The 26,530-nt window shown below is 34.3% G+C and overlaps 1 protein-coding gene across 1 annotated transcript; it reads left to right on the top strand.

Moving 5' to 3' along the window:
- The first annotated feature begins 17,622 nt into the window (after window positions 1-17,622).
- LOC120079686 (protein MICRORCHIDIA 7-like) lies at window positions 17,623-25,300 on the top strand. Its single transcript, XM_039033995.1, has 19 exons — window positions 17,623-18,103; window positions 18,327-18,401; window positions 18,502-18,536; window positions 18,621-18,699; window positions 18,924-19,016; window positions 19,403-19,487; window positions 19,777-19,852; window positions 19,965-20,087; window positions 20,795-20,893; window positions 21,065-21,166; window positions 21,316-21,480; window positions 21,581-21,676; window positions 21,765-21,816; window positions 21,954-22,065; window positions 22,273-22,600; window positions 23,141-23,241; window positions 23,352-23,430; window positions 24,641-24,784; window positions 25,160-25,300. The coding sequence occupies exons 1-19, from the start codon at window positions 17,623-17,625 to the stop codon at window positions 25,298-25,300; spliced, it is 2,466 nt and encodes an 821-aa protein (XP_038889923.1).
- Window positions 25,301-26,530: the final 1,230 nt, after the last annotated feature.

The raw sequence follows: 26,530 nt of genomic DNA, 5'->3' as shown, positions 1-26,530 counted from the left end.
AGAAATGGGGGCATTGTGTGCAATGAGTTTGCACAAGATTGGACAACGAAATAAGTCACTCTTACTTTATAATGTTGTTTACTGTTTAAGACTGACTATTTCACAACGATGACCTAGGTACCTTGATCTTAATCCTGAGTTAACTATGAACTCCCGTTTATTTGAGATTATCCTTAGATTTGCATAGGTGAGGGTTGGCTCAACAGCATCGGCTGAATAAGCCTCCTATTTCAGGTGTAAGATCGGGTAGATAGCTAGGGATATAGGGTACAAGAAGGAATTCACTCCTTGCTTTCAAGGATAGTAGAAAGGTTGTCCCCTTAAGTGCTGACTCTGGATTTTGAACAAGGGGCCCCACCCTCTCATTGGCTCGAGAAGGGCTCGGTTTGATGATCGGATCACAAACAAATTGTTCATTAGAGAATCAATGGACTTGAGGAACAAAAGGTAATCTCGTGGGTAAAATAGCCTTTTGGACCAACCGTTATTACGAACAACTTGTGAAACGTTAACTTACTAATCATGATTATATCGAGTGGACACAAAATATCTACAGTGAGAAGAGTGCAACTCTAGACTTTAGTAGAGTGACCCAATAGTTAATGAATAGGGGTTAATTCAGTGTAAAGAGTTTAGCTAATTAATCTCGGATCGTTAGAACCCATGATCTGTGGGTCCACTAGGTCTCTCTACTAGCTCACAAACAGATTAGCCTTAGAGTAGCGAATTAAGGGAAACGTTCTAATTAGAATTAAGGGAATTAGTGATTATATGTGATATAATTACACGTTTAATTTTGAAATTAAACAAAATTGGAGAATCAATTAATATTTAAATCTAATTTAAAAATTAAATTCATGAAGAAGAATTCATGGTAGTGGAATTGGTGACGAATTAATTTAATATTTGATATTAAATTAATTAAATTATTTAATTAATTTATTAATTTTATTAAAAATTAATTATTGAATTAATTTTTTAAAATTAATAAATTTCAGTTTTTCAATTGAAATGATTTTTTATTTTGGAAATCAAAATTTAAATAAAAGAGAAATTGAAAAAAAAAAAAAAAAGTGAAAGTGGAAAATCCCAACTTTTAGGATTTTCCCACTTTCTTTGGAAGAAGGTTAGTCACATTCTATAAACACTTCCATCCCAATTTCTCAAGCAGAGCTCTATAAAATCTAGCGTTCCCCAAGAAGCTTCGTACAACCTTCACGCTGGTTGGAGGTGGGAGTTTTTCAATTGCTTAAATCTTTGCTTTGTCCATCTCCAACCCTTCCCAGGAGATTTTGTGTCCCAACACTATACCCTCCTTAACCATGAAATGACACTTTTCCCAATTTAGCACCAGATTTATCTCTTCACATCTTTTCAGAATCTTCTCCAAGTTGGCTAAGCAGACTCTAGAAGTGTTCCCATAAACGGAGAAGTCATCCATAAATATTTCCATAGAGTCCTCGAGATAATCTGAAAAGATCGCCATCATGCACCCTTGGAACATGCTTGGCGCATTGCAGAGGCCAAACAGCATGCGACGAAAAGCAAACGTCCTATATGGGCAGGTGAATGTGGTCTTGTCTTGATCTTCATGAGCTATCATGATTTGATTGTATCCGGCATACCCATCTAGGAAGCAATAAAAATCATTCCCTACTAATTTGTCTAGCATTTGATCGATAAAAGGCAGAGGGAAGTGATCTTTCTTTGTGGCCGCATTTAGCTTGCGGTAGTCCATACATATCCGCCATCTAGTGATGGTTCTTTGCAGTATTAACTCGTTGTTCTCATTTGGGACAACCGTCATTCCGCCCTTCTTTGGCACACATTGCACGGGGCTGACCCACGTGCTATCTGCTATGGGATAGATAATGCCCGCATCCAACAACTTGATAATCTCCTTTTTGACGACCTCTTTCATCGCAGGGTTGAGTCAGCGTTGATGTTCAATTATTACTTTGTGGTCGTCTGAGTGAGCGTCCAGCCAATTGCTCGCATATGTTTCTTAAGAATGTTCATCAATACATTCTCTCGATCTTCGTTGAGCGCAGAGGAAATTATCACTGGCAGCTTTTCATTCTGCCCCAGAAATGCGTACTTCAAATGGGTTGGTAGGGTCTTTAGTTCAAGTGTTGGTGGTTCCACGAGGGAAGGTTGCGTTGTTTTTCTTTCTTCTTTTGGCTTTTTTTTTTGCGTTGCGATCATTTCTTCTTCTTTGTTTGTTTTTGCTACGATCGCATTGCAGGCAGCTATGGATGTGTTGGCATCCTCTTCTTCACACTCTTCATCAGACTTTTCTTCTTCAATTAAATACAGGTCATCATCAGAATCTTGCAGGTCTTCTTCATCTGAAAATTTCATGGCATGAATTATATTAAATTTGAGCTTCTGTCCATTTATACTCAAAGTGATTTCTCCCTCGTGCACATCAATTTGAGCATGACCTGTTGATAGGAAAGGTCGTCCCAAAATGATGGGCACATCTTTGTCGGTCTCATAGTCTAAAATGATGAAGTCAGCTAGCAAAATAAATTTATCAATCGTGATCAGCACATCCTTCACCTTACCTTCTGGATGAAGCAGGGATCTATCAGCCAATTGGAGAGTCACCGATGTGGGCACAAGTTTCCCCACATTTAATTGTCTAAAAATTGACAGCGGCATCAAATTTGCGTTGGCCCCCAAGTCACACAAGGCTTCCCAATATAGAGTCCTTCTATGGAGCATGGAATAGTGAAGCTCCCAGGATCGCTCATCTTCGGTGGGATAATGGATTTGGAACTTTGCATTAATGCCACCGTGGCAAATTTTCCAGCGCCTCTATTCTTAGTTACCATGTCCTTCAGAAACTTGGCATAGGCAGACATTTCCTCAATCGCTTCACTGAAAGGAATGTTAACATGTAATTGCTTTAACATAGATAAGAAGCGTTGGTACTGTACCTCTTCGTTTTTCTTCTTCCTTAGCCTCTGAGGGAAAGGTGGTAACTGAACTTTCACGGTTCCCATTTCATTTGACTTCGAGGTTGACGCAACCTCAGGTTCCACTGCTTCATTTTCTTTTTCTTCTTCTTGCGTTACCGCAATCTCAGGCTCCATTGCGATGGAAGTTGTTCTACTATGCTCCTTCTTTTCCCCTTCCACATTCTTTCCACTGCGCAATGTCACAACCTAACATTGCTCCTTACCTAATCCCCCTGGGTTGCGTGGAAGTTTGGTAGAACTTGGCAACGCCCCTTGCGGTCTACTTTTCAACACACTCGCAATTTGGCCCATTTGTAATTCGAGGTTGTGGATGGACGTAGCCTGACTTTGAAGCACTATCTCGTTTTTCTCTATATATTGCTTCAATAGGCTCTCCAGAGAAAAGGATTGTGGTGGTTGTTGTGAGCTACTTGCTTGATTTCTCTATTGACTGTTATGGCGTTGGAAGAATCCTGGTGGCCCTTCTTTTTGCGCCACAGATTGAAAATTTTGTTGTTGATTCTTCCATGCAAAATTGGGGTGGTTTCTCCACCCGGGGTTGTAAGTGTTTGAAAAGGGATTATTCTTTACAAAATATACAGACTATGGATTTTGTAGGTAATCTTCCATCGCATGCCCATCACTGTAAGTCTTACCTGTCTCTTATACACATCTAGATGTGTATAAGAGACAGCTATTATGCCGACAATCCTGGATCAACCTTTTAAACCTCGCCCAAGCATCGTTGAGCGATTCGTCCATATCTTGTTCAAAATTAGTAATAAGCTTCCTACATCTTGCGTTCTCGATAGGTGGAAAATACTTTTTCATGAATTTCTCCACTACCAGTTCCCAAGAAGTAATCTCTCCTGGTTCGAGCGAATAAGCCCATTTCCTAGCCTGATCACAGAGAGAAAATGGGAACAACATTAGTCGAACTTCCTTAGCAGAGATGTTTAGGAACACAAAAGTATTGCAGATTTCAATAAAACTTTAAAGGTGGGCGTGCGGATCCTCGCCACGCCTTCCTCCAAATTAACCTACAGTCTGGATCATCTACAACATCACCGGTTTCATCTCGAATCTACTTCCGTCGAGGGCAGGCCTCATGATTCCCGGAGAGAAATCATAAAGGTTTGGCGATGCATAGTCCCTAATGGGTCTATTGTGATTGTTTGCCAACAGAATCAGATTCGCCATGACATTATTATCATTTGGTGCTCCACCTCCAGGCTGCTCCGCCATTTCTTCTTTATCAGATTGTGGTTGCTGTTGGTGGTTTCTCAATCTTCGTCTAAAATTCCTCTCAATCTCCAGGTTGTAATTCGCCAGAGATTGAGAGTTCTACAAAGAAATAAAAAAAAATGACCGTTAACAAATGATTTTGCCGAAGTCCCTGGCAACGACGCCAAAAACTTGATCCATTATTTTATTAAGTGGAAATATAGATCATATGCGTTGATGGAATTGCGTTGTGTACTCAAGTTTCCCCAGCGGAATTCAAGTGTAAATTCCTCTGAGTTTCCTGGTAAGTCCAGGGTCGAACACAGGGACTTGTGAAAATAGTTGCGTTGGTGATTTTTATGAAGACTTGCGATAACCAGTTAAATAAATAAATCGTTGGGTTTGTTGTTTGCGTTGATGAAAACAAGTAACGAATGCGACGAAGTTTGAAAAGAGTTGGTAAACGGGAAATACAATGAATATGCGGTGAACGGGTTGAGAAAAGTTTCGGCTAACACTCCCTAGAATGCGTTCATACTTTGCGAGCATGCAACATCCATACAAAAGTAAACCACTTCTCAGCGTGAATTCTACGGCTTCTAAGGCTAGAACGCATGCGATAAATATGCGATAAGTCTACAGGGTTTACACATAAACATCTGTCTCTATTTATGCGATGACAACATGACATTCACACAAATATGCGACAACATAATATCATTCCTATTCCTAGGATGCATGTGATGCAAGTTGATAAACAGAGCTTATCTCTAAGTCCCTATCTCTTGTTTATGCAAGTCTAATCTTGCTTTTTCAAGTCCAGATTCTAACCTAGCTCTCTCAAGACATTAGGTTCTTTATTTAGATTCTCTCTCGAGTAACTCTAAAAGGTATTTTGCACAGCATAAAACAAGACAATCGCAAGCAATGAACTTCCTAGGTGATGTTAGCTTAGTTCTTCTCAACCCATTCAACTAGTTTAGCTACTCATGCGTATTAAGAGAGTGAGCAGATGTAGAAATAGAACTTTTATTGCATAGATATGAAGATGAAGTACAAAATAACAATGCAAGTATAGTAAAGAGCCTGGTAGAATTTCTTGCTGCCAGGCGTTTACACTGTTTCTACTCGTGCTCTAAAGATATTCTCGCTCTCTGCTCTTACGCCCCAAGGTTCTCTCTCGAGTTTCCCTGGGCGATCTCCGGTGCCACCACTTGTCTCTTGCTCCGCCGTAAAATGGAAAAGAAAACTATGAACAGAAGCAACTGGTTAACTCGTCAACCGACTTTCTGAAGAATGCACTTGATATTTATAGGGCATCAATGGTGAAAGGTGGCTTCTCTCTCCCGGTTGTACAGATGGGACAGCTTTAATTCCTGATTAACGCGTCGAATAATTATCACCGATAAAGCTGAATGTACTTCGTGACCGTTATCGGCTATCAACTTAATTTGGATCCGACTGTCATCAGCTTTCTGTCTCATCGCTCTTAATTATCCTTTCACCCAGTTGCACCCACCATGTTGTGCTGACCAAGTTGCGGCGATTCTTCTTGGGTGAATGTTTGCTAGCAAGATCAATGTAAAGTCTTGCGGTGAAGTTGCGCTCGACCAATGAATTCCTATGATCGCAATCTTTGCATTGCGTTAACGCATATTCTGGACAAAAATATAAAGATCAACTATTCTAATGCGTTGGACGCATACGACTGTAATATTATAAATTTTATGCTTAATGGATGCAATTTAACATATTTCATCAATGCAATCCAATATTGTTTAAGAACTTAACATTATGATAACGTGCATTTCTGCCCGTTATCAACAGTCGGGCCAGGAGGAATAAACTTGAGACTTGAAACTTTCGCCAAGGAATTTCAAGGCGAAACTTTAAGGTATTATAGTTAAGAATTTTCACACATTTTTTAAGAAGGGAATGTCTTGAGATAAGGCTCGAAAGAGTGAGTAATCTAAGTTTAAAGTTAAACCTGAAATAGGGTCTAGCGGAGGAACAAGGGAAACCAGGTGAACCGGGAAGGAAGATCTCAACAGATCACTGTGAGTGGTTTCTTCTTTTGCTCTTTTAAGCATATTGTGAATTGATATGTTGTAGTTTATGCTATGAGATGTGTATGACGTTGGGATGGTCAAGGGGTCTATGGACCTAGAGCCTGAGCCCAAAATAAATCCTTACATGATGGTCAGGGGACCGAGGAGTCTAGTTTCTAAGCCTGTGGGACGGAAAAACCTTGAATGGGATGGTCAGAGGGCCGACAGGCCTAGCTTCTGAGCCTATGAGAGGGAGAACTATGTGCACATAGGTTGATATGTTTAGATATGAAATGTTAACCATCTTCTGTGTATGTAGGTGGGTTTGTGAAAGCTTCATGATATGGTAGAGGTTTGCATTGGAACCTCGTGATAATGCTTATAAAAGACTTGTATTTGTTTTACCACTCACTAAGCTTTGTAAAGCTCATGGTTTGTCTCTGTGTTTCTCTTGTAGGTAGCTGACGAGTCCAGGTTGCGGTGTTGGGTAAGGTTTGCCACAAGTCTAGAAATAGTATTAAATGAGATTGGTTGTCGGGATAATGTCTTTCAGGTAAATGTAACTTGAGTTTGTAAACTAGTTTCTAATTAAAGCATGTAATATTTTTTCCGCTGCTGTTATAAGTAAGGTTATTAAAAGGAAACTAGTAAGTTAACCAAAGTAGCATCAGTTAATATCATGCCTCTCCTCAGGCTCAGGAGTGCGGGCTCGGGGAGGGGTGTGACAGTCATTCACCCTTTAGAGATACTTGAGAGAGTCTAATTAGAATCTAGGTTTGAGAGAGTCAGATTAGAACCACATAAGCAAGAAATAGAAACTTAAACATAAGTTCTATCACTATTTACACATCGCATGCATCCTAGAAATAGGATATGATAGTATGCAGTCACCTTGTTTTATGTGTGCATCATGCATCATCGCATAGACAAGAATATAGGCTTAAATATAAGTCCTATCGACTTTTTCATACACATCGCATGCGTCCTAGAAATAGGAATTATGGCATTTTTATTGAGAGATGACATGCTGTTGTTTGTGGGTAGCATGATTGCATAACTTGTACTTAATCTTAGGAAGTGTTAACTAAACTTCTTCTCAACCCGTTCATCGCATACTCATTGTACTTCTTGATTTCATTAACTCTTCATTCGAACTTCATCGCATAGGAAACTTTCTTAATCAAAACACCGTCCAACTTATTTGTTTTCACCACCGCAAGAGAATCAAAGTCGTTGTCGCATATTTATTCAGTAGTCCCTGTGTTCGACCTTGGACTTACCAGGAAACCTAGTGAGGCTTATACTTGGGTCTTAATAGGAAAACTTGCATCGCATAACACATACCATTGCAAACTCACATCATAATCGCATCACCATTCACAACGCATCAGGAGCCAAATATTTTCCATTTGCGATTTTTGGTGGTGAAAAATATGGTTGATAACTTATAAAAATACAAGTTATTTATACCGTCTTATTTAGAATATGCGAAAAAAAGAAGGAAAATGTTGCGTTGAACGTATAGAAATTGGCTTAGAAACGCAAAAGTTGTAAACTGTCGGAAACACACCCGCTAACCCCATTGCGATGGCAAAAAGGGATGTCCAAGTCTTTGTTTTGCAGGAAACAGGTCACCGCATGCGACGATCGCTCGAGAATAAAAAGAACAACACATTCGCACTGCATGCGACGGTCAATCGAGAACGAAAAAGAGTAACGCAATTGCAGCGCATGCGACGATCGATCATGAACGGAAAGATCAACGCATTTGCACCGCATACGGCGATCGATCCTGGATAAAAAGATCAACGCATTTGCATCACATACGGCGATTGATCATAGATTAAAAGAGTGACGCATTCGTGGGGATTTCTGAAAGTGTACAACTTTTCTGTTGTACAATCTGACAAATTGAATGTGGAGCAGAGCAGACATTTCCACCAAGCCATGGCAGAAAAAGCAGCTTTTCAGAGTGGGACCACTAACAAAGGAGGTACCAAGGTCTATAAATAGCTACATCAATTTCAAAGAAAAGAGGCTGTCTAAAGAGACACTTAGAGAAAATCCGGGAGAAAGACGAGATAAGACCGAAAGAGAAGTCTCGAGAGCAAGAAATTCATTCACAGGGAAGCTCTATGCAAAGATCAACTTCTACCTGGGAAACCTGCCTGAGAAGGAAGTATTCCACCACATTCCTTCTACACAGCGGCAAGCAAATCGTCTCCGATCGGGATCCGTGTTAAGACATTGATACGCTTTCCTTATTTGTTCTCACTTTCTATTCATCAACTGTGTTCATTTCTAATCTTCTATTCATTCATCTATAACAAAAGCTAATCTTTAGATTTTAATATCATACATTCATCATCCATCTCTTTCATCATGTGTAACTAATCCCCAGGGTTAGAGGGAAGGATTAAGTGAGTAAGTTAATCCTTGTTGAAGAGATCAGTTAAGTTTAGCTAACGCATGCTCAACGGCATCTTCACCTGTGAGAGCAGAAGTGAAGATGTTAATCCACCTCTCGAAAGAATGTTTGAAGAATGTGTTAACTAAAGCAAGAAGTATTTCTAGAAATGGAAACAACCTTGCATTCGCAACGTTCATCCCTAATTCACCATAGACATATGGGAACGTGGCCGATCACTGAGAGGTGTAAGCCAAGGGAAAGCGGAACCTTAGTTGCGTCCTTAATAGGATTGACAAACTTGCGATGTCCTTTCTCCCAACCCATTCTCTTTCTGACACATTTCACAAGACTTGTCATCGCATTCCATCAGATACTTGCACATCTTCACAGACAGCCTATTTATTTGTTTATTTATTTATTTACTTGTCACCGCATTTCATTTTATTACCACATTTTATTTTATCGTCGCATTTTATTTTATCATCGCATTTTATTTTATCATCGCATTTTACTTTGTCATCGCATTTTACTTTTCCAATACAATTCATTATTATTTTGTTTTTGGTCGCATATATCACATTAGTATCACATTGATCATCGTAATCCCCGTCTTCGACCTCAGATCACTCTGAGAAACTTTCGTTGGAATTATACTTGGTTCTAGCGCAAGAAAACTTGTGACACGCGCATACTACATGAATGCATACTACGAACGCATATCATCAGCATTGGATACATTATTTTAGAACGTAGTATCGCATTTATTATCGAGAAGCGTGATTCATCACTGCATCCACACATCATCCACAATCCATTCTCTATTTCTCCATCCTTTGCGGTGGCATTACATTTACGTTGCATTACGCATTATTACGTTCCGTCTGCCGCAATCAAAATTTCATTCAACAATGTTCCAATTGCCCCACCACAACGTACTAAAATGGGACCTCGAAGGAGGTTAGGAATCTTGGAGTTGATGCCCTAAATCTCGTAGGGTCCTGTAGTTTGTAAACACTTGTATGAACAAACATTTTAGTGATTAATAATATATGATATTTTATTCACTTCTAATATTTAGTTACATTAACCACAAACCAATAAACTAACATCTATGATTATCGTTGTAACTTAAACATGTATGTGGAGACATACAGGTGGATCATGTTTAAGTGATAACCTAAATGGTCTATAGTATATGGATAAGGCTAGATATCTTATCCTGTTAACACTACGAGTATGACCCGCTTTGTAGATGTTACAAATGTTGTAAAGTGCTACAAATGATCTGATCTTGATCATTCATGTATTAGACATGCGAGTGGGGATATTATATATAAAGGAGTTTGTATAAGACCGGACCACGACTCAAGTCTACCATTTTGGGGATTCATCTGATTGGGAGCTGGGAATTCAACTACACAAGATGAAATTCACTCCTTCCCGAAATAAGGGTAACTAGATAAATTGCTCCCTTAAGGGTTAATTTCGGTCTTGAACAATGTGGCGTCACACCCTCTCTTGGGCCAAGAGGGATTTAGTCATAGTGAAACTATGATCTATTATTCATTAGAGGGATCAGTGGTACTTAAGAAGTTAAGAGTTAGATGTAACTGCAAGGGCAAAATGGTAATTTGGCCCAGCTGTACTTACGAGCAATTTGTGAAGGATAATCGTACTGTTGATTGGTTATATCCAATGGACACAGAAAATATATTTGTAGTGCGAAGAGTGCAATTGTCGGTCTTTAGAAGAGTGTCCGACAGTTAACGAATGGTGGATAATGTGATTAAAGAGTTTAATTAGTTATTCACGTACCATTGGAGCTTCAAGCTAGTCCATAAGGTTCCCTTAATAGCTCAATGGATTTAAGTTGAGAATCAGTTTTTGGGTTAATTTGAAATGTTCAAATTAATAAGAGAGAATTTAATTACATATCATATAATTATACTAATTCAATTATATATGATATAATTGATATGACGTATTTGATACATTATTGTTTAATTGGAGGAATAAATATTTGAATATGATTCAAATATATTTTCTATGAATTAGATTCATAGTTGTTAAATTTAATATAAATATGATTTATATTAAATGCCATAAAATAGAGAAAAAGAACTATGGTTTATATATTATATATGATGCGATATTAAAACTATAGGTTATAAATATAATATGATAAGTTAGTTATCATATTTATTTATAATTATTAATTATTTGATAATTGTCCCTTTTTTCTTCATAACCACCCTTAGTGGGTAGTTATTTAGTTTTATGGCAAAAGTGGGATAAATGAAAATTGGTTTTTATTATTCCGGACACAAGTATTACTCGATAGAGAACTACTATACGATTCCTTGAGAGACTAAACAATCGAGTAAAATAGTCTATGTGATATACTTGATCGTCTACACGACAGTCTTTGTCGGCTACTCGATTGTCTTCCTCCTCAAACTCAAAGCTTCCCCTCTAACCAAAATTAGCTAGAATCCACCACTCCTTGATTCTCACACCGAGAATACCAAGGTCACCAAGTGGTAGTGTTCCTGTTTGGTTTGAGTTTACTCATTGCTTCTTGTTGTTGTTCAAGGGAGATCGTGTTGTTCGACGTGTTCGTGAATGACCAAGGGATTAACTTGAAGAACGGTTCTTCAAAGGTATAAACTCTAAACTTTATTTTTAATTCAAAAACATGTTGTAATTTAGTTTTATACATAATTTATTCTGTTCGTTAATGTTTGTGTTCAATCAAAATGAGATTTGGACGATTCACTTCCACTCAAAGGTTCTCTGAAGAAAGAGTTCCTTCAAGGAATATATGTCAAATTTTATTTCCCATCAATTATTAGATATCTTGAACCCCTGACAGATGATGTATTTACTACACGATTTGTTGATTGTCATTTTAATGAGACAACTTTTCTAACATTAGGGAGAGGAATTAAGAAGTTGGAAAATGAAAATGCCTAGAATGCATCATTATTGTCTCATTTAGATCCTTGTACACATCAATGCGAACTGGAAGTTTGAAAGATAATTCATTTACTAAGCATAGAAAATTAAATACCAAATGCATTTACAGATATTAAGAAAGTGACTAAGTCATATATTCCACCTTCAAATGCTCCATCTAGAATTGAAATCTCAACTCAAGAAGTTGTTATAGCTAATGAGTAAAGATGTCCACCGGACGGGGCGGGGATGGGGAAAACTTCCCCGTCCCATCCCCACCCCCTATTTAATCTTGAATTCAGCTGCAAAACTTCTCCAATTCTTCTTGTGAACCACCTTAAGATCTTTCTTACTATTCTCTTGGAGCTTTAGATTAAGTTATGAGACTCAAAATAAGCTTGAATTGAGGGAATTTGGAGAAGAACACCACTTATGCAACTTGAAGAACACTTCTTCAACCTCTCAAATTTTCAACAAAACTTCAACAAGTTCTAATAGTTTGCCTCTCTGATTTCCACTTCAATCTTCTCTATTTATTGCAGGACAATCATGCAATGAAGAAGGCTACATGGAGAGCACCTCATACTTGGAAAATTGAAGCAAAAACTTATGTGGGTTTTGAGTGAGCTATTAGAGAAGATGGGTGGAATTTTCCAATCTTTTTGTGTTTTACAATTAATTTTGTTTTATAAATTGATTTCTAAAATCAATTTATTTTTCAAAATTAAAAACTTTATTAATTTTACAAACTTAATTTTCTAATAAAATTAATAACAATTAATTAATTATAATTAATTTAATATCAAATATTAAATTAATTTTACACAAATACCACCTTCATCAAGTAAATCACATTTAAATATTAATTAATTCTCCAATTTCGTTTAATTCTAATTTGAACGTTGTCAAATTAACTTATCACGCTACTCTAAAGCTAATCGATTTATGAGCTAGTAGGGGGACCTTCGCGAACCTACAGATCATGGGCTCCAACGATTTGAGATTAATTGGCTAAACTTTTTACACCGAATTAACCCCTATTCGTTAACTAATAGGTTACTCCATTAAAGTCCATAGTTGCACTCCCCTCACCGTAGATATATTATGTCCACATGATTTAACCATAATTAGTAAGTCAACCATTCACAGGTTGTTCGTAATAACAGCTAAGTCAAATGTGTGTTTTACCCCTGAGATTATATCTTATTCTTTCAGTTTCTACTGATCCTCTAATGAACAATTGGTTTGTGATCCAGTCACTAAACCAGATCCCTCTCAACCTAGTGAGAGGATGAGGCCCCTTGTTCAAGACCTGGATTCAGTACTTAAGAGAACAACCTTTCTCCTATCCCTAAATCGGGTTGACGTGAATTTCGTCTTCCACCCTATGTCCCTAGCTATCTATCCAATCTTACACCTAAAATGGGAGGCTTATTGAGCCGGCGTTGTTGAGTCAACCCTCACCTATTCAAATCTAAGGATAATCCTGAATAAACAGAAGTTCATAGTAGCTCAGAATTAAGATCGAATTACCTAGGTCATATAAGTGAAATGGTCAGTTTTATACAGTAAACAACGTTATAAAGTAAGAATGACTTATTTCTTGGTCCGATCTTATACAAACTCATTGCATAGGATACCCCTACTCCTCATGTCAATACATGAATGAATCTGGATCACTTCATTTATAGTATCTTTACAATATTTTGTAACAGCTATAGAGTAGGCCGCATCCAATAGTGTTACCAGAATAAGGTACCCAACCTTAATCATGTACTATAGACCATTTTGGTTGTTTACTCGAACTTAATCCATCTCTATGTCTCTATATAAAGTTCAAGTATTCATATAATAGTCATGGATCTTAGTTTATTGGATTTAGACTTTTATGTATGCAATTTATAGAATCAATAATAAGTTTATGGACTATAGAATATATTTATCTTTTACAAACTGCGAGTTTTAGGATATAAAACCCAACAATATTGGGTACCCAAATGTGGAGGGCTTCTTGGCACCATATAGAGGAGAATGATATCATCACTCGAAATGGCGTGGAGGAGGGAATGCACTAGCAACTGCAAGAGAATTTTTTAACATGAAATACTCTTCTGCGAGGAATGTCATCAAGAGTGCATTTGGGCTAATGAAAGGGAGATGGGCAATACTCCGCAGAAAATCATACTACCCTATACAAGTCCAAACTCAGACAGTCACAGAGTTGCCTTCATAATCTTATTAATAAGGAGATGAATACTAACGAAATACACAAGGATCTAGACGAGGTGGACTCATTTTATGCTACCATTAGTGGGGACGAGATCAATTATTTTGAGAGTTCAAATGAATGGACACAATGGAGAGATGAACTGACACATAATATGTTTTATGATTGGAGTTACGAACAATCAGTAGCTTCATACTTAGTTTGTGGCTTTTACAATGTATTTTTTTTTTAATTTCATGTATGCGATTTTGAAAATCAATTTCCAAATTTTTTAATATAATTAGATTTACTACCTTATACATTGTAAATAACACATCACATGACAATTTCTTTCTTTACTACTTAAATTGTACTACGATGTATATGTAGCAGGATGACAAGTTCTTCTAAAGCTCCAAAGCACACTTGGACGAGGGAGGAAGAGTCGAAGCTGATGGAATGTTTGGTGATTTTGGTTGAATCTAGTAGATAGAGAACAGACAATGAGACCTTTCGCCCTGGGTACTTGGCACAGTTACAGTATATAATGGCTGGTAAGATACCTGATTGTAGAATATAAGGGACCCCCACCATAGATTGTAGGGTAAGGAGCCTTAAAAGAACGTCCCAAGCTATAGCAGAAATGTGAGGACCCGCATGCAGCGGGTTCGGATGGAATGAAGAATTCCAATGCATCACTGCAGAGAAAGAGACGTTCGATGGTTGGGTGAAAGTAAAATTTCATAAACATTTTTTTCCATTCATCGTCACCCGTTATATTGACCGACCATACTCTCTATGTAGAGCCATCGTACAACAAAAGGGCTCATGAACAAGTCATTCCCATATTTTGATGACTGAGCCTACGTCTTTAGTAAGGACCGGGCAACTGGAGAAGGGGCAGAGCCACTTGGTGACATGGCCTCAAATGTGCCATGACATATGCATGAAAGTGCTCCTACTAGTAATTCACAAGAACATGACCTATCACAGGATGAGTTTGATGGAATCCCAACTACACTTGGTTCCGAAGGAGGCAATTCATCAAAAGGTAGTAAGAGAAAGCGTTATAGATATCAACCTACGTTGGTTGAGGTTTTTAAAAATGCAATGTACTTTGTAAATGACCAACTAAAGTCCATTGTTGAATGGTCAAAAGAGCAGCTGCAACAGAGGTTGAGCCACGTGCTAAGGTTGTGAATGAACTTAACGATATTCTAGAACTACAACCCCGATAGAAGGTGAAGCTTATGAATATCATATTCCACAATGTGCATAATACAGAGAGTTTTTTGTCTGTTCTAACGGATATGAAATTGGAGTATTGTAAGCTTCTTCTTCTAGACAATGTCTGATCAACTATTTTCATCACTTGCTTTTCAATGTTTAATTTGGACATATCTAAATTATAGCTTGTACATTATAATATTTTTTATGTTTCACTCCGTACTATTTCATGGACATGAATGTGATTTTTTTTTTTTTTTGTGAAATTTCTCTATAACTACATACATTAATGTGTTGGGAAATGATTAAATATTCTTTGAAAAGAATGTAATTGTATTTGTTGCATGCTCACGATGTTTGATATGTCAAACAAGGTTAAAATTGGTGGAATGAGGACAATGCAACGTTCAGCACATTTTATACAAATTGGTTGAACAAACAATTTTATGTAGGTTCGTGAAAATATGATATTTCATTTAAATTTTTTCCTTTTATATACAGAAAAGTAGAATCAGTTGTGATATATATTAAGATAACATGCATTTAATTTACATACTATTATAACTAGCTATTATAATAATTTGTATCCCAAACATAGATTATTATAACCCAAACTATAATAACCTGCCCAACAAACAAAGACTATTATACCACGGACCATAATAACCTGCGTACCAAACACAGACTACTATACCACAGACTATAATAGCTTGCACTCAAAACACATACTATTATAATACATACTAAAATAATCTACACCCCAAATATAGACTATTATAACTCACAAACTATAATAAATACTGACTATTGTAACCCACTCAGCGCCCCAAATGCCCCCAAAGAATTCAAATGAAAATAAGGTTGATTTTTTATTTTTTCCAAATTTGTGTTTGGTAACATAATAAAAAAAATATTGCAATTTAAACAATCGTTCAAAATATATCTTGTAATATATATTTATAAACTAAAAAAAAATTAATTATAGATATTTTAAATATAAATCATTATTAATTAGTTTATGAATATGTTTGTGTGAACATTTTTTCCTATTATGTAATTTACAATACATTATATAATATACATTTTAATTTAATAAATAGAAAATGATTTTATAAAATAAAATACTGTATTTATTAACATTTTGATCTTTTTAATATAATACTACATTTTAAAATTTCAAATTTAAATTTTGGATGCACAAAACACACAAAATATTATTTTCAAAATTTAAATTAAAAAATTTGGAGAAAAATAGAATTCAAATGATGTGCTATGAAATATTAGCTAAACTCAATAAATTAAAAAAAAAACATAAATTATATTGTCTACCAAACATGCTTTATTCTAGAAAAAAGATAGGTAAAGAGTTTAAAATAACAAGATAGAGATTAAATAAAGGGGAAAAACTCAAAATAATTTAAAGTAATAAAACCCAAATTTTCAACTTTATAAATTAGGAAAGAATTGAATAACAGGCAGATTTTTAAATGAGGGATAAATTTTAAATAACAAGATACAGATTTAATTAAGGAATAAATCAAAATAACATTGGTTAAAGAAAATCAAAATAACAAGATAGATAATAGATAAAATAAAGTTGAAAATTAATTTTGATACTGTGAACTCAAAAAATTAAATCTTCATTTTTTATAAACTAGGAAATAAGTGAAAGGAAAGAGATGGGAAGAAAGATTGAGAATATAAATAAGGAAAAAGTTAACCCAATTCAAAATAGTAAAACTAAATCTTCCAAGATTTAGGTAAGGAAAGAATCTAAAAACCATTAATAATAATAATAATAATAATAAATAAACCAAACAAGAAAGAATAAATAAAATAACATTTTGATCATTTTAAAATAATTGGCTATCAAAATTACCAAACAGCCCTTAAGTATTTTGATGCTACTTAAAAATAATTATTATGTGAAATTTTTTATTAGAGATGGAACATTAACAAAAAATTAATTCAATCATAATTAATTTATTTTTTTTTTCTAAATTTAAATTAATTAATAAACATCAACCATAAAAATTGGGATATAAATTTTGAGGTTCACCAAATTGAAATAAAATTTAACATTTTAAAAGCTATGTTTCAAAAAAGTTCAAATACTTTAAATTAAAAAAAAAAAAATAGGGGTATCAGAACTCTCTCTCTCTCTCTCTCTATATATATATATATATAAACTTACTACCTTCCTAGAAAATAAAAAAAATATATAATAAAACATATAAATTAGCATATCATGATATATAATAAGACGTATTGATTTGAAAAAGGAAAAAAAGATTTATAATAGGAATGGTTTTCCGAAATAGCGCCTGGTGCTTGTCACGTGGGATATGATGGGCCTATAAATAACGGCCAACGACACTGAAAGACCGAAACCGTTGCGTTCATGCCCTCGAGCAATTCTCTTCGTGTTCTCCTTCTTTCTCTCAATCTTCTGCGCGCCAATTTTTTTTCAATCTTCCCATCTTCTTCTTCTTCTCTCTCTAAAACCCTAATTTCATTCATATATTCATTCTAACTTTCCCATTCCAAATCCAAACCTCAATATCTCCTGATTTTGTTTCTTGATTCCTTATGGATTCTTCCGTAATCGACAATCACCAGCCCTCTGAAATCGCGGACCCAATCGACATTAACGGCCGCCAGACCCCTAATACTCTTTCCACTGGCATTAATGATGAGGGTGACGATTCGTTTTCAGATTCTATTAACGTCACTAATTTGAAGAGGAAGTACGGATTGGAAAGCGGAAACGGTAGTTCGAGTGAAGAAGATGATTCTCTGTCGTTTTTGAAGTCGCGTAAACTCAACATTCCGCTTATTGTTGAGCCGATTAGGTCTGTGAAAGCTTCCGAGTATGAAACTCCTGTTTCTCCTGGTTCGGTGAAAGTAGATAATCTTACGCCATTGGAGGCCCTTCCTCTCTCGGTGGTTCCGATGGAGGATTTGGAAGATGGTGATAGTAAGGATAATCCGCCGATTAAATGCTGTAGGCAGTTTTGGAAAGCAGGGGATTATGAGGGAAATTGCAATCGTGATCCTATTTCGAATTCAGGTATTAGAGCAAATGAAACAACTGCTTCTCTGTTTTCCAATGCTTTGTGTTGTTGATCAAGAATGTTCCTTACTATGTGTTTAAGAACAAGAAACTGGATATTGAAAATTGCTTTAACATTGATAAATCTTGTTGTGGTTTCTTGCTTCGACGAGTGATGATTAAATTTAGCAAACTAGTGTTTAAACGAATTAATTGTGACATTGAGTTTTATATTTTGTAGTTGGTATGGATCATGTTAGAGTACATCCAAAATTTCTACATTCCAATGCAACCAGCCATAAGTGGGCTCTGGGAGGTAAAATTATCGGTTTTCTTTCTATTCCTCTGTTTTTAGCAGTAAGTTTATAATTATTCCTAAATTTGACATGTCCAATATATCTTTTCTTCATCAACAGCTTTTGCAGAGCTCTTGGACAATTCTTTAGATGAGGTATTGAGAATTTGTCTCTGATTTAGGAAAAATACATAAGAATTTTTTAATTTCAATTGTTTGATGTTAATTAATTTCTTTTAGGTCTGCAATGGGGCTACATATGTTCATATTGATATATTGAAAAACGAAAGGGATGGAAGTAGAATGTTGCTTATTGAAGGTGATGTTTATATGAAAAAGCTAATATAATTCCTTTATTGGCTGAGTTTCTATTAAGATTTAACAACTAATTTCCGTTACGAGGGAGAGGCTATCTAATTAATGTATGAAATTAAACTGTTATTTTCAATCAGTCAAACACTTTCTTATCTTTTTGCATACTAATAAAAAAGAGTAATTTAACTTTTTTATACGTGTTGTGTGGCTAACTTTCCGTAAATGCAGATGACGGCGGTGGTATGTGCCCTGATAAAATGAGATGCTGTATTTCTCTTGGTTATTCTTCAAAGCGGAATTTGCCCAACACTATTGGTCAATGTGTGCACCCTTTCACTACTTTTTAGCTTACACATAATACATTTTCGGTTGATTGACTTGAACAATTATGAAAATAATTAGGGCAGTCTAATCAATTCATGGAGCCCATTTTTGTTACTATTTTAAAAAAAAGAATAATAAGAATTTGCCGCATAGTAAGTTATGATGGGACAATTTGGTAAGATACACAAATACTAGATACATACTAAATATTTTTGTAAAAAAATTTCAGTTCTTTTAAAAGAATTTTCTTTTGCATATGACAAATTTTAATTAGGTTACTATCTAGATTGTACAAAGATATGTACTACCCATATAATAATCAAGTATTTTTTATAAGTTAATCTCAATAATAATGTAATCTGACATAAAATACTTTGGCTTAGATGGAAATGGGTTCAAAACAAGTACCATGAGGCTTGGAGCGGATGTTCTTGTGTATTCCCGTTGCAGTGGAAGTGATCAAAGAGGGTGAGTTCTTTATATGGAAGTCTTATAATGAATGACTATTAATTTTGTGTGTTATTATTCATATATGTTAGTTTTTATCCTATCTTTAGGAATTTATACTTTCACATTTGAGTTGTTTGGTATTATGTACTTATGGGTTACTAGGAAAGTATTATTCGTATCAATATAATATATAATATAGTATTCATATGGGGTTGTGAGAATCTAAGAACTTGTTTGTTTCGTTCAACTTATACAATTAATTTGTAGTTTTAAACCCTCATTGATTTTCTTAATTTTCTTTTTATAGCCCAACACAAAGTATTGGCATGTTGTCATACACATTTTTGAGGGACACTGGAAAGGATGATATTGTGGTTCCCATGGTAAGATAACTACTTAGCATACAACACTATTTATACATAAATTGGATACATATGATAGGTAAAATTTCACAAAATGATGGTTTGATGACTTTAATTTGTTGAAAATGGTAAGGTTGACTTTGAGTTTAAAGAAGATTGTTGGAGCAAGATGATGCGCTCCGAAGATGATTGGAATAGGAATCTGGAAATTATAGCCCAATGGTCTCCTTATTCGATCGAGGAACTATTTGAACAGGTAAAATATATGTGTATACTTTTTACAATTAATGACTTTTTAATATACTTTTCTCTCTCTCTCTCTCTTTCAATCTGAGTTCATTATTTTTTTATTTTAAAGGTAAAAAAGAATCACATTTACTCTTCTCTTATGTTACTAATAAATAGTAACAATTTTCAATCACGTTGACTCACAACCTAGCCTAGTTATAATAAGGACCATGGTAGAAAAGTGACAAGGTAGGATCTATTATCTTGGATCTATTATCTTATTAGTTTTATATAAATTTATCATAAAAAGATCAGTCAAAAGTGACAAGGTAGGAAAATTATTATTGACGTGGATAGAGGTTCATAATAAAGGCTAATCTAATAAGAAAGATGATGGTTATTGACTATATATCTATGATGTCTTTCTTGACGACTGAGTGTGCATGGTAAGATTAATTAGTTATCTTGTCCAGTGAAATCAAAAACTAGTCTAGACATTCATAGATACCAAATTAAAGGAATAAGAATTATAAACTTCATTGCCATATACTTTCTTCAGACTTTGAAAACTTAGAGAGGAGACTAATAATTGAGGTTCCTAAAATATTAACAAGCTATATAGTTTTCTTTAATCTAAGACAATCATCCTTCTTCACTTTCCCTACGTGTTCCATTATGAACATCCTACTTGTTTTCAAATCTCTGCTCATCTTTTGTATTTGGTACACTGTGTAGTTCAATTTTTTGAAAGATCACGGGACGCGCATTATTATATATAACCTTTGGGAAGATGATGAAGGTCACCTGGAACTCGACTTTGATGCTGATTCACATGTGAGATTTATCACCTTTCTATTTTTAATATTAATTTAGAAGAGATGTATATATTTTTTATCTTTAAATTGAATGGTGATGTAATTAAAATATTGCCAATTGAGCTGTGTATATAGTTTTGTTTTACTTATCTGACCTTCCATCTCCCCCACAACCTTGAAATCAACACAGGACATTCAAATTAGAGGAGTGAATCGAGATGAGAAGAACATAAAAATGGCAGAACAATATCCTAACTCACGCCACTACTTAACCTACCGACATTCACTGAGGGTATGCATCAAGTTATGTAATTAGAAATTGTCTGTTCAAATTTTTTTCTATAAATGTAAAAGTCTTTTTCTAATTCTCTAGAATAATACATATTTTTGAATTGGTCATTAACATTTTTTTTTTTTTTTTTTGCTTTTGCTGAATGGTAGATTTATGCATCAATTCTGTATCTCAGACTTCCACCGGGGTTTAGAATTATTCTACGAGGAAAAGATGTGGAACATCACAATATTGTGGATGATTTAATGTTAACAAGGCAGATAACATATAGACCTCAGCAACTTCCTGCCAACGCAATCAAAAAACATTCGGATGTAATAATAATTAATTCTCCATTTTCTCTTATTTTCTTAGTTTCTTTTTTGGTATCGTCCTCGAAATTTAGGCTAACATGCATGTCAACTAATTTTGCAGATGTGTGTAATGGTGACAATTGGATTCGTGAAGGATGCAGGAGCCCATATCGATGTTCAGGGATTCAGTGTCTACCACAAAAATCGGTTAATAAAGGTTATGATCATTTTCTTAAATTGAGATTAAAATATAGACAAACAATAATTTCCTAAACTAACTTGCTGTTTTTTTTTTTTGTCGCCAGCCATTCTGGAGGATATGGAATCCTGCCGGTAGTGACGGCCGTGGAGTTATAGGTTAGCTCTTTTTGTTCGTTCCTTGTAGAAAATGTTCGGATGATCATATATATGTATTCAATTTCTTAAGCCGTTTTCCATTATTAAAAGTAGTACTCGATTTCATGTGCTCCCTCTAAAACAACAACAATTATTAGGTGTCCTGGAAGCTAATTTTGTGGAACCAGCTCACGACAAGCAAGGTTTTGAGAGGACCATCGTACTTCAGAGGCTCGAGTCACGATTAATTCAAATTCAAAAGGATTACTGGTAAACTCCTTTTCAATTAATTAGTTGCCTTTTCTTAGATTTATATGGCTTATAGTTCAATTATAAGTTTAGTGGTTAATTTTCATCTTTCGTGTCTAGTTAAGCCGTCCTCGAAACTACTCTTAAGGTTCCAATTTTCTGTTTAGTAAAAAAAATGTATTATTTAGACATTTTTCCTGACCCCCATAATGGTTTGCAATGATTTAGGACGAAAAATTGCCAAGAGGTGGGTTACGCTCCAAGACGACGTTCAGTGGAATCTAATTATAATATGGAAAATAAAATGAATGTGCGGAATGGTATAAATGTCTCAAGTACTACTTCTTCGGTGGTCCTTCCTACATCTACAACCAAACCTAACGTGAACATGGAGAAAATAGTATTACCATCTACCGTTAAAGTTACAATTCAACCCGGAACGACTCCCGGATCAACCTTGTACACTTACACCTCTCACTCTCACCAACCTCCTGTCACTCCATCCACTGCGAGGCCGGTCAACCACGTGTTTGAACAGTCGCCACCTTTTGTTCAGGTAAATATGTTTATCATCACTGTTTCTACTTATTTTTTTATTTTTTTTCTACTTTTTTATGAATATATTTTCAAAAACCAAACAAAATTAAAACAAAAAAAAGTAACTTTTATAAATTTGTTTTTAATTTTGAATTTAGCCTAAGACTATTTGGGACACTGTATGGATAGAGGCTATTTTAGTAAGATTATAATAATCTATGTTTGCAGGGCGATCACAAAGGATTAGAGAGGTTTCAAAAATGGTAAACATTGTAGATATATGAGAGTTTACAAATAGTTTTATTGAAGCTGAGCATGAGTTAAAATAATTGGTAATTCCACACAAGTCAAGTTGAGGGCCCAACAAAAATTATTATAAAGAAGTTGTAAGAATACAAGTATATTTTTCTAAAGAAAAACACTTAGGTGCTCTTCTTTGTACATCCCACCAAATTGTTTGACAAACTATTCTTTTTTCTTTTTTTTTTTCCTTTTTTCTTTTTTTTTTTGGTTTTTTGGTCTTTCAAGTGCATAAATGTCGTTCTTCCTATACTTGCAGCCACCCACCGCCAACTCAAATGGAACGTTATTTGGTAATATTGATATATCAAGTTTGAAGAAAGGGAGAGAAGAGCTAATTGATCTGCTCAGGCCTGGAAGGTAACTAAAATCTATAGTTTATATTTCACTTTAGAAGTTTCAATGGCGTTGTTGTTGTTTCATTATGGTGTCTATATTATGTTTATAAAGCTTCTTTAATTTTTCTACAGGTTAAAGGATCCATATGTCAGCAGTTTGATGACCTATTTATTGAATGAAATGGACAAGTATAAAAGTCTGGAAAGCAAAGTAAGCACCATGGTTCCAAACTTTTTTCATAGTTTTGCTTTTTCAGGAAACGGTTTGGTAACCATTTGATTTTTATTTTTAAAAATTAAGTTTATATACACCATTTTTATATTCAATTTTTTTTTGTTATCTATTTTTACTGATGATTTAAAAAATCAAGCAAAATTCTGGGAAAAAAAAGTAACTTTTAATTTTATTTTATTTTTTTGAAATTTGGTTAAGAATTCAAACATTGTACTTAAGAAAGATTCAAACTATCATAAGAAATAAGGAGGAAATATACTTAATCTTCAAAAATCAATAATAAAAAACAAAATGGTTACCAAACGAGACCTAAAAAAAAGTATGCATACGTCAAATCGCGTGTTAGATACGTATTTGGAAAGTATCTGAAAATATCGGTATTCGATCAGACACGTATCGAATACCGATATTTTCAGATACTTTCCAAATACGTATCTAACACGCGATTTGACGTATGCATACTTTTTTTTTTAAGAAAAAAGACAAGTAACTCATCTAGTCTTTCTCAATCTAAAATTAGGTAACCTATTTAAAAGGTTCACTGCTCGAGTCCAAAACTAAAAGAAAAAAAATAACGGACCAAACCTAGACTAGAATCATCCATTTTTCATCTTCACATTTGAGTCCCCACAAAATCCACCAAAATATATATTATTTTGATATCTTCAACAATAAGTTCTTTGTTTATTTTCATACTTCTCCCTCTAATTTTCTTCTTTTTCTTCTTTGCAATATGAGTCACTTTCCTATTGCATTTTATTAACTATTGTACTTCAACATCTTAGATGTTGCTTTTTTTGCATTGTATTTCAGTTTTTGTTTTTTATTTTGTGCTATTGTTATTAACTTGTATGTTAAATTTATCTATATCCTAGATTTTTTTAAAGAAAAAAAATGTATTTTCAACGTATCAGTATTCTCTTTTTTTTAGAAATATATATATTAAAAATATATATAAAAAAATGACACATCCTTAGACGTATCCGTATCTTAGCTTTTTAGAAATTGACGAATCGTCGTATTCAATCGTATCCGTATTGTGTAGTTGTATTTGTGTCTGTGTTTCATAAGGTGGAAGAAGTTTGTATATTCCAAACCTGTATAAAATAATAAAAGATTTGATAAAATTTTCCAAGAGAGAATATGGAATATATGAATCTGATGATCATATTATTTGTCCTCAAAGGTTGCGACTCTTAACAAGCAGTTGCATGAAGCAACCCAGAAGCTAGAAGAGAAGGAGAAAGAAGGGATGCTTCAAATTGATTTCAGTTCAGCTGAAATGATGAAAAAAGACGAGGAGATAGCCACTTTGACAGAGAGATTATGGGTTAGTAACATCTACATACATACATATATTTATACAAAATACCTTTTATTTTTAAAATTTGAGTGATTTCAACTTAGTCTTTTAAAAATATTTAATTTAAAAGAATTAACACAACTAAGATTACCAAGGATTCACTGTCATTTAATTACTAGGTAAATCTTGGAACTTAGGGTTTAAATTGAAATCAAACTCAAAATTCAAGAATTAAAAATACAAAATTTTGAAATTTAAGGACCAAATAGAAACTAAATCCAAAATTTTGAGACGGAAGAGTTTTTTTTTTTTTCGAAAAAGAATGTAAATACAAAATGATAGTGCCAAAATCTCCCTAATTAGTGTAAAGTTTGATTTATTTGTTATTCTATTGGTTCACAGGATGCTACTGCAACTATAAACGAGCTGCGAGGGAGGATAAGTCAGCTAGAAAACAGTAACACGCTTTCGATTTCCAAAACTGAAGCTAACGAATGTGCACATAATATGTTCTCAAGCCAGGAAAATAATAATAATCCCTAAACCCCCTATTTTCTTCTTTTAATTTGATTTTAGAGCTTTCACATACAATTAGCTGGGAATTATTGGTAGATCATGTTTTGTAAATGTCCTCATCATTTAATCAAGGTTTATGTATTTGGTCATCCTTTATATTTTACTTTTTAAAGTAAATGTGTATTGTAGTGGAGGAGCAGATTAGGCTTTCTATTGCTCGCTCTCTTATTAGCTTTTGATTTTACTTTCACGTTATTGTAATTTATTAAAGACTAAAGATTTCTAGGGGCACAATTAAAAGGAAATTAAGCTTGTAATTTTTGTAATTTTTCTTTTCCCATTTGTAAGTTCCTTATTATCCAATGTTTTATTTTATTTTATTTTTTTTTTATATGGCCAACTTACGCACATCTAGCTAATTTCATAGAATACTCTACCTAATCTTATAACATTTGATTGTCAAGAAAATCGGTTGAATATTAAATCCTAGATACCAATTACCTCTTTTGACCCTTTTGTTTTTTTATATTCCACTACGAGATTGAACCGTAGGATATTATCGAATATTATATCTAGATTTTTTTTTAAATAATGTTATTTTAATATATATTGACAAAAATATGGTAGGATTGAAAGTATATTTTTAAAAATAGGTGTTTGATTGAAAGTATTTTTAAAAATAGGTGTTTGTTGAAACTATTATCAAAACTAGGGTAGTGAAATCGTGTACTGGGTACACGATTGTCATGTGCCAAACACGTGTACGGGGTACACTATTATCGTTTAATCTAGTCAGCACCACGTCGGAATCGATCGCATGGAAACTCGTGGACCCTGCACAATTACCATAATCAGATTGACAAAAAAAATTTAACTGGAGATGTACAACAATATTAAGACTGGAACGAGTCCACAAATTCCTTCATTATTAAATTTAATTATATATTCAATCTACAATAAAAACATAATTATCTTGCACTCATATTTAAAAAAAATGTTAAGATATTAAAAGAAGATTTACAATTAGTTCTTTAATTTACAATTTGAAAATGAAAGTTTACATAAAATTTAAAAACGACCCCTGGCCCTTACCCATCATGTGGGTTGTCTTCATGTCTCTCCAATGTTTGTTGACATTGCATTGAATATTGTTGTACATCTCCGATAAAATTATTCTGTACAATCAAAAAAATAAATATTAAACAATATTCATATCATATATATGGAAAATGTCTAATTTTTAAATCTCTTCATGCA

The sequence above is a fragment of the Benincasa hispida genome, chromosome 1 (assembly GCF_009727055.1).
Source record: "Benincasa hispida cultivar B227 chromosome 1, ASM972705v1, whole genome shotgun sequence".
Taxonomy (NCBI): domain Eukaryota; kingdom Viridiplantae; phylum Streptophyta; class Magnoliopsida; order Cucurbitales; family Cucurbitaceae; genus Benincasa; species Benincasa hispida.
This window is presented reverse-complemented; position numbering and strand designations above follow the sequence as displayed.